Genomic DNA, 16,823 nt, shown 5'->3' on the forward strand with positions numbered 1-16,823 from the left:
TTGTTTTGTTATCGAGGCATGCTGGGCAATGTTGTTTTCAACAATGGATTTGTATATTAGCATTGTGTTTCAAATGCCCATTTTGCAGGACTGAAATTATTCACTGACATTAATAAATGTCCTATGGTCTTGTAAATAGTTTTAAACATTTAATCTTTATTTAAAGTAAGTATCTTGTAGACTACTAAATTAAAGTACTAATGGTACAAGCAGGGTATCCTTTTATACAAAAATGTAGTTCTACAACATACATGAAAATTGAACACAAACATTCTAACGCCATTATCCCTGGGATACTTTGTGTCATTGAATTGCTTTACAGTTGCAAAAAGTTCTTACAGTATCAGGAACAGAAAGTTGTACTTGTCAGACTGTTTCCACATCCACTTTTTCTGTAACGTTTAACTCATTTTGTTAGAGCTAACCATGATACCACTCTGCTGTCGATTATAACTAAAGCAAAACTTGTAAAAATAAATTGCCCCTATGTTAGGTACTGTACATCATTATATCTTACCACTTAAGCGATAAAGAGAGTAAATAAGAAAAACAACACATGACTAAGACTTCATAAGTCAGATATTTATTTGCAGTCAAATGTGTGTCTCTCTTTTTAGCTCAAAACAAAAGCTCCAGCCAGACATTGTGCTCTGTACAGCAGTTGTGGTGTACAAATTGACGGAGATGCTGAACCAATACTGCCTGGAGAGCCTGCACACTTCACTCTAAGCAGTTTCCAGCCAAATGGAGTCTGAAGAAGGCATATCTGTACCCAAGCAATTCTTCACTGCCTCACTATTTTTCAGATTGCCCCATCTTCTGTCACACTCTGTATGATCAACGGGCCACATGCAGTGGTGCAAAGTGCTTTCTATCCCATTTGATAGTAGTTCATTGATCCAAAGATGCCATCCTGTCATTTCTTGAAGGAAACCAGGGTATCGGTTTCAACAACATGGCTGGGCAGCTTGTTCCACACTCCCACAACCTTTTAGGTAAAGAAGTGCCTCTTTTTCTCAGGTTTAAATGTCCCTTATTTATATAAATCTACCTACATTTAGTGTACGTAGTTTCCTCTTCTTCCATCAAATTCGTGTTTCACTGTTCATTCTAAAGAAATCGGCTTGGTTGACACTGTCAGTATCTTTAAGAAAATGTTTCAATGTTCATATCAGGTCTTGTTCAAGACTGTTCTTTGTTCAAGACTAACTAGGTTCTGTTCCTGCATCCTGTCAGTGTAGGACTTTCCCTAAAGGCCTGGAATGTACAGTATCTCTTCTGTGGACAGATTCCAGAGATGCCAAATATTTTATTTCTGTGCTTTTAAATATATATATCCTAACATTTTGTTTGCTTTTTTATTGCTTTTCCTTAGATGTAAATGACATGTCAATATTAAAACTGAAGTCTTTTTCATAAATAGCCCCTTCCAGCCTGATGTTTTCTATGTTGTATTTATAATTTGTTTTTGCTATGCACATGCTGCTGTTGTCTATAGCAGAAAATTGAAAAGCAGAACTTTTCAACATTGAAAGTCAACTGTCGGGTGTTTGTCCAGTCCTGAAATTATTTAATCTGCGCAGCCTGAATTTCAACTCTTCAGGTGTTCTACCGCATACAGTCCCTGACGTCTGCAAAAGAGAACGTATTGTTGTACTTAGAAGTGCTGCGGGTTTATCGGTGTTGGAATTTTAGTTCCATAGGAATGTCATCACTCAGTTTGACCACAAGATGGGGTAGTTACCTTTACTTTTTGGGGTTCTCCAATTATCTAGAATAAAACACGGTTCTCAACAAGAGCACGACCAGACCACACAGAGACAACGGAGTCCAGTGTACAGGGGGACTGGCGGTGCTGTTGCTGATAGGGTTACAAACACCAACACAGAATCTGACTAGAGAGATCAACTACAAGGAAGAAACGACCACACAAAGACAACACAGCAACTTTTTGTCCTTTCCCAGCAGCCCCTCTGGGCCTTAAACTGCATAATTAATGTCCAGTCACAATATTTTAGTCATTTAACAAGCTGCTACAGGCAGTGGTGTTAGTGGACCCTCTTGCGAATTTACAAGCATTGTTCAGGCGTTCAGGGTTCTAGCTACTTTTAAAGAACCCATTAAACACCCCACGACACTTTTCACAAGATGAATGGTATCCCTGTGTCCAGTCCAAATTCCATTCTTTCTTTACAATCTGTCATATAATAATGATTCACAAGTATAATAAGTATTCTCATGCACACCTTACTGTTCCTACACACTTGCCTTATCTATTAGTTTTCAAATCTGTAACTAACAGAAGTTCACCTCAGCCTTTCCATCACTGCTGAACTGATGAACCCCAAGTTTTGAAATGTGATGCTACTGGGGAAAATTTTCTTTTCAACATACATTCTAAACAATCACAGGTAAGCAAGTTACTCGGTTCCTTTTTGCTCTTTCTATTACATGTACAATATTTTAGCTCAGGTTGGATTTGTGTACACCTCTCCCCATTAATTTCCAATATCGTTTTAATATTTGTATGCAAGTGTCATGTTGATGTCTTCTAAACAAATAATAAAGTGAAATAAGACTATTTTTAAATCAATTACCCCTCTTCTTGGCAATCTGATTCATCATGCAAGTGATTACATGTATAACACGTCTATGTTATACAACTTTGTGTTGTAGTTTAGAATCGTTTCTCTTGCCACCAGTCACAATCACACAAAATAATTCTCATAAAAAGCAGAATTAAACAAGGCTCTCACTTTTTTCTGCTTTAAAATCCACAATGTTTATACTATTTTTTCCATTCTAAACATTTTGTTTTAAGTCTCTGGATCTTATATTGATTAAACAGACAATTTTAGAAAATTGGGTGCTCGAATCACAATTAGATGACGTTGAATTCTGAAAGATGTGTATCTAGAATGTCCTGAGATTTTGATATTTATTTCTATAAGACACCTGAAGTGTCCTCTCTGTTGGCCAATCAGTGGACTGAACTTGAAAAAAAAAAATTGGAAATAGATTCATAGGCTTGTGTTACCGCATGGTTGTAATTTCGCAAAATGTGACCTTGTAATGTAGGTCTGATAATTCACAGTATGTTTTGTAGATGATAAATTAACCTCCAATCAATGCTCCTTACAGTAATTCAGTAAGTATAGTTTACACACTACTAACCTATGTAATTCATGGTAACACTAGGAACATTTGGGAACATTTGAGAGCAGGGGGAACATTTAAAAACATTTGAAAATATTTGAGAACATCTGGGAGTACTGGGAACATATGGGGACATTTGAGAAAACCAGAAAAATTTGGGAATATTTTTTAAAATTTGGGTGCACTGGGAACAGCATTTGGGAACTTAAGGCTTAGGAATATCTGGGAATATTTGGGCACATTTTAACACATTAGGATTTTTTGGGACACATTTTAGAACATTTGGGAACACTTGATGTGCAACAAACCACACTCACACAACATAGAGGATGAAATGCACAGTTGTTATTTCGAGTGTGTTGTCCACTGACTAATTTTGAATAATTTTATCACGCCACTATCTTTGCGCAAATATATACATCTGTCGCTTCAAGGAAGACCATTCCAATATTATATTATGTTGGCAGGGTGTGTCCTCCTTTTCCTAGTCCTTTTTCCTTTCCAAAGCATTTGGAACTGGAAAACTAATGAAAATGTTTATTTCTCCAACAATTTCCAAAGTATTAGTATTGGCTATGAATGGTTTTAATTGGCTTGACGGCTTCATAAGTCTATTTTCTTAATTAGCACAGTTACTAAACAGTAATATCAGTGATAAGATTAATTCTGAATTCAAATATTTTTACCATTTTTAGCAAAAAGTATGCATCACTTTAGAACTTCTCAAAGCATATCTAAGACAAAGAGATGTTACTCAACACAATGAAAACATTCAGGCTTTCAGAATCAAATACAAGGCTTGTTTTACACTGCAAATCTGACCATGAAAATTGGACACAGTTGTGACTCTGTCTTTTGTCCCAAAAACAGAAGTCCCAGAGCACTGTCACATCTCCTTTGAAAATATACCTCTTCTTACAAGGTCTCATCTGGAAAGAGCCAATCCAGTATCATTTTATGGGAAGCCTTTAAGTAATCAAATTCTAAAGGCTTGAAAACAAGTTTGTTTGATAAATTAAATAGGTGGTTTAATTGTTATAAAATTGTTCAATTGAGAAATGTATATATCATTTGGAACACAAATTTAGTCCACAAGGACCACTCTTCTCTTCATTGAAAATTTAATTTAATCAGTTGCCTGACCTTTAAATAACAGATTATTTGCAGAGACGTATAATAATAACTGGCACACAAAATAATACAAAAAAGATGAGAACATTACATTTTCTTAAATTATTCATTTTTACTTCAAATCATTAGTGATCAACTTTTGATTTACAGTAGGTCACTATTTATTTGTTTTAACTTTAAAACAAAAATACTATAAGGCAGTGTATTTCTGTAAGATAAATATTATTGATTAAAGGTGTTGAGTTTACAACAGCAGGCCTGACAGCCGTTTTATTCATGTAAGCTTTATCTGCTTAGTTTACAGGACAAAAGTTGATCGCTGTTTCTTTAAGAGCAGAGGCTGCAGCTACTGTACACAGTTGCGTAGAAGCTAAACTCGTCGCTCAATGCGGAAGTGTAAGCAAAGTGAGAGTTACACACTGGTAAGGTAAGGCCTTTTGAGTTTTGTCGTCTTTATTATAGTATCGGGACACTTCTGTACCGATATCCTGGGCCTGTGGGAATGAATGTTGACCGTGGTGGTGGGGCTGACTTTCAGTGGACAGGAGGTATAGGTGGTTCAGGGGTGTCTGCAGCTTCAGCACTGAAAGTTATCTCTACAGGTCTTTGGCCTGAGCTGCAACCTGGGCCTCGGAGATATGAAGTCTGTGAGCTTTATTAGTTACAGTATAGATTCTGAAGCGCGTTTCTACTTTGGCCTTAAAAAGACGTTTCAGAAAAGGTTGATTAGGGAATTGGTCTTGCAATTTTATTCGTAGTGTGTTTTAGAAGAAGGCAGTAGATATGCAGTGGTGGAGCCATTTGAGTAGAGCATGAAACAGTGCCGAAAATACTTTGCTAGAACATAATGTGAAGGATTTACAAATAATTTGAATTCTACAGAATTTTTAACAGCGGTGGTCTCAGCTGGTCGTCTTCTCTGTCTTCTTTAATAAAGGCTTTATTGTGGGGATTCTAAAGGTACGTCTTCTTGGTCCTAGTGCCTGTTATCTGAACGTTATTTATCGAATTGAGAACTATGAGCAGTTGACTCCCCTATACATAGCACAAGCAAAAGAAACCCACTGCATTCGTTATTGCACAGTTAGTGTTGGTTGTGGCATTGAAAGTAGCTTCCAAACTGCTGCTGTTTCCGAGATATATTAGCGCCTTATTTTTCGGGTAGTCACGTGACTGTCTACAAGGAACTTTTTTTTTTACACCATAAAACCGTCCTTCGGATGAGATGTAAAACCGAGGTCCTGACTCACTGTGGTCATTAAAAATCCCAGGGCGTTTCTCAAAAAGAGTAGGGGTGTAACCCCGGCGTCCTGGCCAAATTTCCCATTGGCCCTTACCAATTATGGCCTCCTCATAATCCCCATCTATGAATTGGCTTCATTACTCTGCTCTCCTCCCCGCTGATAGCTGGTGTGTGGTGAGCTTTCTGGCGCACTATGGCTGCCTTCGCATCATCCAGGTGGATGTTGCACATTGGTGATGGTGGAGGGGAGTCCCCATTACCTGTAAAGCGCTTTGAGTGGAGTGTCCAGAAAAGCGCTATATAAGTGTAAGCAATTATTATTATTATTATAAATATTATGATATCAATAATAATATTATTATATATAATATTCTGCACAGTATAATAGCTTAGACGAAGCATAAAAATGGGAGAACAACCTGCAATATTGGTGCTACAGTACCATTACCAGGGGATGTTAATTCATACAGGTGCAGCCACTCAGAACACGTGGTATTTGTTCCAACGCTCAAAAGTAACGCGGCGCGTTGCGTTATGTAATTCACTGGGTAAAGATGGCGCTTGTGCTCCGTTAGATGTTAGTGAAACGATTGCTTTATTTAATTTGTTTCTCTGCTGTGCATGTTTAAATCTGCTTAATATGGAATATTAATTTTGAAGTTTATAACTTAAAGGACGTTTTGGTAGCTGAAAATAAAAACAATATATATATAATATACCTAATGTATGTAGTGTAATGTAATATACCTAATGTAATGCAAATTTCAGCAACAAGTAGTCAGGAAACAATTTAAATTTCGATTTAGAGAAATATATTTAACACGTACTGTTCTGTAGTTGCTTTAAAGCCATACAGTCTCATACATAATATATACCTAATGTACATACAGTAGATATACAGGAGATGTTTTTGTATTTAGTGGTAGCTAAATATATAAAAAAAAACAAAGTACACAACAGTATTCCACCATCTTCATAAACATTTTATGCATCAAATCCATCTTTAACTTGGTAACTTACGATGCTTATTTTGGAAAAGGTTTGACGTATATATACTTCATAAAAAGCTATAATGTTTTATCCTTTTATAAGAGTATGTAATAAGAACACTTGCTGTTATTGTTGTAATACTGACTGAATACCACTTGATATTATATATAATATTAATATAGAATCATGTAACTAAAAACATTTGGCAGCTAAAAATATCACTTGGATACATATTGACATTCATTTTTAAAAAAAACTTTTATTGTCCTTATGCTATAGTTAGTACTGCAGTTTATGAAGTTGTCAAATCTGTAAATAAAAATATTTTAAAATTTCTTTCTATCTTTCCAGAAAGTTCAGACCCTTCTGTCCAGCAAGATCAAATGCTGACCCTCTCCTACAATCATCCTTTATCTGTTGTCTTTCTCAGGAATGGCGTTATCCAGTAATATCCTGTCTGAAGAGCAATTACGCTGCTCTGTATGTTTGGATATATTTGATAAACCTGTAACCATTCCCTGTGGCCACAACTTCTGCATGGTGTGTATAGAAAGATCCTGGGAAAACCGTGTTCTGTGCCAATGTCCTTTGTGTAAGGAGATATTCAATAAGAGACCTGATCTCCGTGTGAACAGAAGCTTTGCAGAAATAACTGAACAGTTCAAGAGAACAAGACCTAGCAGCTCCGAGGAATTCTCTGTTAACCCAGGAGAAGTGCTCTGTGATTTCTGCACCACAGAAAGACTTAATGCAGTGAAATCCTGCTTGGTGTGTCTGGCCTCTTACTGCGATGAGCATATCAAACCTCATTATCAAGGAACAGCTTTCAGGAGACACAGACTGATTGACCCTGTGAACAACCTGGAGAATCGGATCTGCAAGAAACATGAGCGATGCCTGGAGCTGTTCTGCAGGACTGACCAGATGTGTATTTGTCAGTTATGTACAGAGACGGACCACAGGACTCACAATACTGTCTCAGCGGAGGCTGAATGGTCAGAGAAAAAGGTGAAATGCACAGTTCTTAACAATGTCTTACTTTGTCTTAAACTGTAGATTTTATTGACTTTCTTTTAAAATTTCAACTATGTGTAGAAATTAAATTCACAGAATCATATGAATAATCATATTCAGAGAATTATCTGTCATGGCTTCTCAGTTCCCACATCTTCACTCCATCTTGTATTTATGAGATATTCTGGAATGATGCCTGAGGCAGTTTTCCACCTCCATGAACCATGCTTGAGTTGATGGACTTTTTTTGTGTGGAATTATGTTGCCGCCTCCCTCCTGCAGAATTCCTGACACTGGTTGACTCTATGCCACATTGCCTACAGGATGGTTTGATTGTATGTGGTGGCGTGATGCTCTTTAAAATGATTTCACAGAGGTTTATCCATTTTATCCCCTACCTGTAGATTAAATTAGATACTTTTACGGGAAGATGATAATAGTATATCCTTATATTGGCATCGGTTTTCATTGAATAACCTCGAAAACGTTTGCCAGATTCAGTTAGCAGCACACTTCTGCAATGATGTGAAGTATCTTTGTTCCCATGTTTCTCAACAGGCTCAGCTGGGAGAAACTGAAATAAAAATACAGCACATGATCCAGTACAGACGAAAAAAGATGGAAGAGATCAAAATATCCATGGAGCACAGCAAAGTAAGTCTCATTATGGGTTTTATCAAACTGGGTGGGTATGCCACTAAGTGCTGTGTTAGGGGTATTGCTGTCTTTCACACACATAAATTATCTCCCTGGATAAGTTAACTTATTTTTTGTGACTTTCCTTGGGTAAATCAAAGTTGTACCTTTCTCTGTTGTATGTTTGATTGTGTTTACCTCTGTTGCCTTCCTGTCCCGTTAGAGCCGTGCATGCAGAGAGGTTGAGAACAGTTTTCAGGTCTTCAGTGACTTAATTCGCTCCATTGAGAGAAGCCAGGCTGAGCTCCTTGAACTGAGTGAGGAGAAGCAGAAAGCCACAGAGAGGCTGGCTGAAAGTCTCATTAAGGAGCTGGAGGATGAAATCACTGAAATACAGAGGAGACATGCTGAGCTGGAGCAGCTCTCACACACTGAGGACTACATTGACTTTCTGCAGGTCAGCAGATTCTATTTATGTAGAAAAGTCACAAAACCTGTGACCTGCCAAGAGAGTTTTGATGTCTACTCAAGCTGTAACTGTCGGGTGATAAAATAATGGTTTTACTGCAGCAGGGGAGACTGCACCTAATTGCATTGTTTAAAAAAATTGAGGTGGTTTACTACTACTTATTTTGATTATCATGCTCTTGGAAGACATTTTCATAAAACTAGATTATAGCTAGGCTGCGGGATATTCAGGGCAAATTATTGTGTAAACCTCTGGATTTCGAATAATTCTGTTGCTGTAGAATCACACAATGGAAGTTGTTTTTGGCCCTCATTTCTTTTGCTGAGATGTGACAAAATAGTGGAAATAGACTCCTATATATAAACCCTGAGTGCCTGCTTGTCACATCACAGAGTTGTATGTGGCATACAGTTGTAAATTCTTATGTATTTTCTGTTGAAATGCAGTGTGTTGCACTGCATAATTTCTCACATTCACTGTGAGAAACAGAAGCATTTTAGTAAATGGACATCTCGGAACTTATTGCATATGACTTGGTATTTGAAGCTGTGCTTGAAAAATAATTTATTTAATCAGAAGGCTAACACGTTTTGAATATTTTCTTTCTATGTTGTAGAAATTACCATCTCTGTGCTCCCTTCCACACACTAAGGACTGGTCAGAAATCACTGTTCACACTGACCTGTGCTTGGCAGATTTGAGGAGAGCTGTGTGTCAGCTGGAGGACAGACTTAGCGAGGAAATAGAAAAACTGCCTGAAATCAGTAAGAATGGAATAAGAATTTACCCTACAAATAATAACAATGCTATGAAACATTTCTTAGCTTTGGGAAAAAAATGTCTAAAATGTTTACATTTTCTTTTGTTAGTTTAGGCTGCTGAAAAAAGTTACCTTTTAAGATTAATGATTTTTGGTGAATATGAAAGAGCTCCTCAGCACTATTTTATAAAATAAGAAACAGCTTCCTTTCTTAATATTTATACTGTATGCCATTTGTTTACCATGTTGTAGAGTCCTGTAGTTAATGTTCATACCCATTGGGTGTGCTGAATTTGTCTATTGTCATTATGACCCTCATTTCCTCAAAAGAAATGTAGTCGTTATGTTTTCGGCAGTGCCGTTTTCATGTTTGCCTTCCCTTTTCATGCTTAATTGTGACAAGCATTCTGTGCCATGGTGTTTAGACACCCAAGTCGCTTCATATCTTGAATGTCCATCGTGTCTGCTATCACTTAAGTCACTGCATTCCATCTTCTCCCGCTTCAGACAGTGTTGTGCATACAACTTGGGGTATTTCAAGCATATCATTCTTTTGTCATTTAAGGCCAGCCATCTTTAGAACAAGGCTAGGCAAAGACATTGAACTCTCTCTTGGGCTCTTAATCAAGCAGATAGTATTGCTATAGCGCTCTGTCAGTTCACATTTACACAAAATTGTTTTGTTGGGTTCCGTTCATTCACATGATCTTATATTGGTCTTTATTTCACTGTTTTTGTACAGAGATGAGGAAGATGCGGCAAAATGCAGGTTTGTAAATTAATTTCTCTTTTCCTGTTCGTGTTCATTCTGCATTACTGTTGATTTTATCAAAAAAATTGATATGAAAATACTGTTGGCATGATTGTTGTGCATTTACTCCACAGTTGACGTGGTTCTGGACCCCAATACGGCCCATCCCAGTCTCATACTGTCTACTGATGGGAAGCAAGCGAGACATGGAGACATACGGCAGGTTTTCCATGACAATCCGGAGAGATTTGATGCTTGTGTCAATGTCTTGGGAAAGGATGGTTTCACCTCAGGGAAACACTATTGGGAGGTGCAGGTGGACGAGAAGACTGAATGGACTTTAGGAGTCGCCAGTGAGACAATTGAGAGGAAGGGGAAGATTACACTGAGTCCTAAGAAAGGTTACTGGACTGTGGGATTGAGGAATGCTCACGAGTACAAGGCTTTCTCTCGTCCTTCTTCTGTCCTTTGCCTGAGCACAAAGCCCAGGAAGATCGGGGTATATGTAGATTATGAAAAGGGACAGGTTTCATTTTATGATGCAGAGGCCAGGACACATATCTATACTTTCACTGATACCTTCAAGGAGAAAATTTATCCTCACTTCAGCCCTGGTGCACATGAGGGAGGTAGAAACACAGCCCCACTGATTATCTCCCCCATCAGTCAGGCAGATTATCAGTGGAATGGAATGCAAGAATCCTAACCAGTGAGGCATAATACAAATAAAATAAACAGATAAAAATTACAGTATATTATTTAATATACTCTAAATCAGCTCTCAGCAGCATGCCACAAAGGATATTGAAATTGTAAAACAGATGGTTTATTTCTAGAAAAGATTCTTTATAACTGAAATTTGTTTGAGGCTACCATATATTTCTAGGTATATGCAAACTGTATTTTCTGAAATATTCAGATGTCACCGTTTCCTTAATGTGTCTAGATTTGGAAGTGTTTCACCATAAAGAGAGCAGGACAGTGGGGGGTTTAGCATGGTAAGTGTGTTGCTGAATTGATGAAGAGCAAGGAAAGTAGCACAGAAACGTAGATGATATGAAATCAAGTAGAAGGAATTTCAGACTTGTCCTGAGAGGTAAATACTAGCATTATAAAGTGACGTATCTGAGCCAGATAAAGTGGGAGATGGGAAACTGCATTTACTTCTTTACCCCAAAGGGCTGTAGAAAGATTGAACGTATTTCCCAGCCATATTGAATCTGATTACCTGTCTTATTTAAAAGGAACAGATGGATGAGATCTTGATCCTTGTGTAGCTACCTGCTACCAAATGGACTAGATAGGCTGAAAGGCCTCCACTGTTTTCTACCCTTCTTAAGTTCTTATGTACTTCCTAGGTGTACTTCAGGGCCTGGCCTGTTCTGGTTGCAATGCACATTACAGTTTGTAGCTTTAGTGTATTTCTAATTAACATCAGATTAACTAACATTTAAGTGGTGTTGGTGAAACGGGGGTAATACTCTTTTACCTGGGTGACAATATTCAAAATAAATTTGCGCTGCTGAGCTATAGTTGGTGCTGTCTGACTGCTAGGGCATTATCTCTGACACAGTACAAGTAGAAATTTGAACCCAGCTGTCTTCTACTCTTCCACTCTTGCTTGCAAATCTGGTCTGCATGACTGTTTCTCCTGACTCAGCAATGAAGACATTTATAAAGTCTCTTCTTCTGATTCTGTGTATTAGGGCTGTTGATGTATACCTGCTACCACATTGCCCAGGGTTCCAAATACAAATGTCTAAAAAAGTTTAAAAGTCTAAAAGGCTGTGGGTATAATCAGTTAAACATTTTGAATAAATTGCAATATTGTTTTACACCTGTCTGTCTACTGTTGACTTCTGTTATGTCATACTTTATAACTCTTATAACTTCTACTAATTCGTCAAGACCCTGATTCATATATAATGCATAGAGTAAAGCATACAAGAAAGAAAATCCCATTTAATTATTTACAACACCACCCTCAAAGTTCAGTAAATTGTCATTGCTGTTTTGTGTTCACTGAAACAGGAAAATGAAATTGTTGAAAGGTTTGAATGAAATGAAAATGAAAGGTTTTGTAAGGAATCCAAACTGATTAATAAAATACTATATCTCTCACATTTAAATTGAACCTTTTCTAAGTTTTCTGCATGTTGAACAGCTGTTCACTGCTGTGTACAATGAGAATACCCTCTATTCTATGGCACTGTATACTGCACATTTATTAATGCCTTTTCTGAAATATAAAAAAAACATAAAACTTGGTAATGCACCTTGCCTCACAAAATCTAAAACTGTAATACTGTAATCTCAATAGCATCAGAAAAAGCAAAGTCCATAAATAATATCCAGAAAAAAGAGTTACATTTATTCATAGCCCTGTAGGTATTATTTTCACTGGATTGTTGTAGATCTGAAGAATATTGAAAGAAGACAGTTTCACTGCTTGCCTTGCCCCCTGTGTATTTAAACTAAGAGAGTGGCTTACAAACTTAAATATGACATATTTCTGGGCATTTTACAGCACAATTATGATTTGCTGAATTTAACAGATTGAAAAAATTAAACTTTGAATGTGGCATGTGCAAAAGTTTTGATTCATTAATAGTTTTGTAAGGCCTCAAAAGTCGATTGACTTGTTAGGCCTTAAATTAATCCAGGTAAAGACAATTCAAGAGTTGAATAAATATTCCGACCCTTCTAACCTCTCAGGACATTGTGCTTACTCTCAACAATCATGGGCTTCTCTAAACAGCTGACTAAGGTAGTAAATCTTCAAGTACATTGGAATTGACCTTGTGAGTTTTGGGGAAAAGATTTGTTTTGTTTTGGTGCCAGTAAGTACCTTAGCTGCCTTTGTACATCTAAGGAGAACATTTTGATAAAAGTTCCAGCAGAGTTTGTTTATGTTTGGACAACTTGTTTATGACACTATTGTTTACTTAATGGCTTTGTTTTCCTTCAAGACACAGCTAGATGAGATCAAGAGAACAATTGTATATTAATGGGTCTGCCACGAGGTCTCCGCCCAGTGGGACGTGTCCGGAACAGCTTCTGCGGAAGCTGACCGGGGGGCAATCCTGACGAGATGCCCAAACCACCTCAACTGGCTCCTTTCGATCTGGAGGAGCAGCGATTCTACTCTGAGGCTCTCCCGGATTGCCAAGCTCCTCCTCACCCTGTCTACTAAGGTAGATGCTGTACTTCAGTGGCTGTGAAATGGGTCCACTCCTGAATTTAAATGTTCTGGGATGAAAAGACCTTTAAAATACAAGAAAAATATAAATATAATATATTATAACATATATAATATAAATACAAGCGGATCGGGGCAGTGTCAGCTGCTTTGCGGGCACTGTACCGGGCTGTGGTGTTGAAGCGGGAGCTGAGTTTGAAGACAAAGCTCTCAGTTTACCGGTCGAAATACGTCCCTGTCCTCATCTATAGTCATGCATGAGCTGTGGGTAATGACCGAAAGAATGAGATCGCGGATACAAGCGGCAGACTCTCTGTGACAGGGTGAGGAGGAGCTTGGCGATCCGGGAGAGCCTCAGAGTAGAGTCGCTGCTCCTCCAGATCGAAAGGAGCCAGTGGAGGTGGTTTGGGCATCTCGTAAGGATGCCCCCCGGTCAGCTTCTGGTGGCGCTGTTCCGGTCATGTCCCACTGGGCGGAGACCCCGTGGCAGACCCAGGACACGCTGGAGGGATTATATCTCTCGGCTGGCCTGGGAGCGCCTGGGGATCTCCCAGGAGGAGCTGGAATCTGTTGCTGGGGACAGGGAAGTCTGGGCTGATCTACTCGGCTTGCTGCAACCACGACCCTCACCAGGAGTGAAAATGAATGGAATTTCTATCATTTTTAATCATATATTCCCATGAATAGTACCAGAATGATTATCTGGTAGATTTCAAATAACGTGGTAATTACAATTATTCGAAATATTCTATACAATTCCCAGAAAAAGATGCTGCTGTTCCCTAAAATTAATTTATTAGAATGTCATAGAATATCCAGGTAAGGACTTAAAGAATATCATGTCAATAAAAGGCTTTGTTCCTATTCAGTTATTTATTTTATACAGGCAGAAATATTGGATACACTTATAAGATTCTATTAACATTAATGCCACTTAAACTTTAATGTAATCTCTACTGAACCTGATAATCTTACAGTATATCAACCTAGTTCAAACATGAATGACAGATCTGCCTGTTCCCACCTGCTCTCCAACCCTTGGAGAGCAGGTGGGAACAGCTCACTGTCACTGACTCCAGATAGGTGTCATCAGAAGGGATGAGAATGTAGTTCTTCAGACTGAACAGGTCAGTTTAGATACAATGAAAGAAGTAAGGTGTGCCATGTCTCTAGTATCCAACACTATCGCCAGTTAAGGTGGAGGATTAAGCAGAATAGCAGTCTTCATCATGCAGTCCATATTCATCTTTTTAGAGCAACTTTGATGTTTACATGCAAAGACCATGTGCTAAAATACTGTACATAAACTCAGTGCTGAAGAAGAGTCAGAGGACGTGACTGAAGCTGATTTGTGCTAGAGTAACTGTGAGAACAGGTCAGATACTGCAGTGTGTGAGTAAACAGTCAGGTCAGAATTGGAGCTACTGTGTGCTGGAATAATTGAACTAATACATTTGTTTTTACTGAGTTTTATGTATGAATTATAAATTTCAAACTTGTGTAAGAACTATAGCTAGGATCTGAAACGTTTGTGAAAAATGAATAATATTAACCCCTTACAAAACTGATGCTTCTCATGCATTCAGCATTTTTGCATTATTTGTGAATCATCTGAAGTTTTATTTTTTTAATAAATACAGAATAATAGAAAGCTCTAAACCATGTGTTAATAATTGAATTTCTGTAGGTCTACACTATATTTGCTCTCAGTATATACAAACATCAAAACAAGGTTTATACTGTAGTAGGAGACCATTTGGTTCATATTGCTTGTTTGGTAGCAAATAGAAAACCAATGTGTGAATCTTAACTCTTAACTCTTAAACCTCCAGTTCCAGAAAATGAGCAGAAACAGTAAAAAAGACAACAAAACTTTAGATCTATTGTTTATAACACAGAATTTAAATGATTGGATGTTATGTTAAAAATATACCAGTAAGACCACATTCCTCTACTCTGGAATCAGTCCAATGAAAAGTCAACAGTCCTGTGCTCTAAGAATTAATTAAAGGAATTAATTCCTACACTGAAGCAGTTCAAGTAGGTAGCTGCATCAGCATGCCTAGGCTGCAAAGGAACAAGTTAAAGGTTTATTCCATGCTGAAAAGAGAAGAAAGGAAACAACATTTCAGCTGTGGAGCCTTCTTCGGGTGTGAGCTCTGTGAGTGATGTAGACAGTAAACAGGTCTGAAAAGGAGAGAGTAAACACAAATACAACTGTGATATGAACACGGAGAAATGCAGTAAACTGAAGGAGATAGAGAGTAAGGAGAGAAAGGAGAGAGATTCTGTGATTGATGTGGTTGTTTGTTAGGCATCTTTTGGTTATATATTTAGTGTATTTGAGAATCCATGTCTGAGACTGTAAATTATTGTGGTTGATCGAAGTTGTCAAGTCAAGTCATGTCATTTGCCAAACCATATACCATACGGTATGGAGGCTAGTGTGTGGCAAGACCTCTGGATCTTAATTCGACCTGATTTGGTTTCAATTTTCTGGAACCTAGCCAGCCAGGTCTTGAAGAATTTGAATGGGATCTCTCTGAGTTCTCAGAAAGGTTGAAGATCAGTATATTCTTTCTTTTCCCCCTAGTTTTCAAATCATCAGTATGATCATCCATTTCCTGCACCTCTTTTTCCAGTGCTTGTGGCTGATCTTCAAACAAGTCAGCGGCTTCTTCCACAGTTGTGAAGTCTTTTGCTTGACTTCAGAAGCCTGCTTTTCATAGCTTTCAAGTTGTCCACAGGGGTGCTTGCATTATTAGACTGAGTTTTTCCTCAATTACTTTGGTAATATCAATATAACCTTGGTAATCTCTCAAATTGCTTGGCAAAGCACAGAGCAGAGTGGTGCTATCAGCATTGCTGGAAGTTCTTAGTTGAACAGCAGGCTGGCTGAGCAAGCTTTCTGGAGAATGTTTGTTTTGAAATTTTGATTTGTTTCTTTGTGGCATACTGTCAGTTTCTCATAAAATATTCTTCTAGGCTCATATTAACATATCTCACATTAAAAATCACACAGGGTACATTTTTGGTAGATATTTATGAAAATGTCAATTTAATGGTGTGAAGCTCTACAGGATCAACCATTACCTAAGCCTCAATCTTGGACCCCTTATGTTCTCATTTTTAAAACTGGGTAAAAAAAGATTTTCTTGAAGTCTATCTTTTTCAACAAGTGTTCAGTGTGACCCACCAGGGACTGGTCAAGACAGAGATACACATTCTCCTGGGCTCTGGACTGTATTGTACTGTAATGTGCTATGACTTGCTCTGAGCTATTGTAGTATATTGTAGCAGAGGCAAAAAAACACACAAGAATGAAAATGGAAGTGCTGATTTTTTTTTTTCAGTTAGAATAGCATAGTTTCACAATCCTTAAAAAAACTACTCTTACCAACCAGCCAAAAGAAACCCACAACACAGAGTTAAAGGTGGGGGTCTCTACTGACAGAAATCAGGTAGGTCATGGTC

At 37.9% G+C, this 16,823-nt stretch overlaps 1 protein-coding gene across 4 annotated transcripts; it reads left to right on the forward strand.

The window, feature by feature from the left end:
- The first annotated feature begins 4,615 nt into the window (after positions 1 to 4,615).
- LOC148836523 (E3 ubiquitin-protein ligase TRIM39-like) lies at positions 4,616 to 11,985 on the forward strand. Of its 4 annotated transcripts, none has more exons than XM_088913709.1 (7): positions 4,616 to 4,709; positions 6,872 to 7,528; positions 8,093 to 8,188; positions 8,394 to 8,627; positions 9,256 to 9,403; positions 10,142 to 10,168; positions 10,285 to 11,985. In XM_088913709.1, exons 2-7 carry the CDS (start codon positions 6,953 to 6,955, stop codon positions 10,854 to 10,856), a joined length of 1,653 nt encoding a protein of 550 aa, XP_088769835.1. In that variant the 5' UTR covers positions 4,616 to 4,709; positions 6,872 to 6,952; the 3' UTR covers positions 10,857 to 11,985. The 4 variants fall into 4 exon arrangements, with proteins under 4 accessions (XP_088769835.1, XP_088769837.1, XP_088769836.1 ...); XM_088913711.1 differs by having other exon boundaries at positions 4,646 to 4,709; positions 6,951 to 7,528; XM_088913710.1 differs by having other exon boundaries at positions 4,659 to 4,714; positions 6,951 to 7,528.
- Positions 11,986 to 16,823: the final 4,838 nt, after the last annotated feature.

Source organism: Atractosteus spatula, chromosome 4 (assembly GCF_055471065.1).
Source record: "Atractosteus spatula isolate fAtrSpa1 chromosome 4, fAtrSpa1.hap1, whole genome shotgun sequence".
Classification (NCBI taxonomy): Eukaryota; Metazoa; Chordata; class Actinopteri; order Semionotiformes; family Lepisosteidae; genus Atractosteus; species Atractosteus spatula.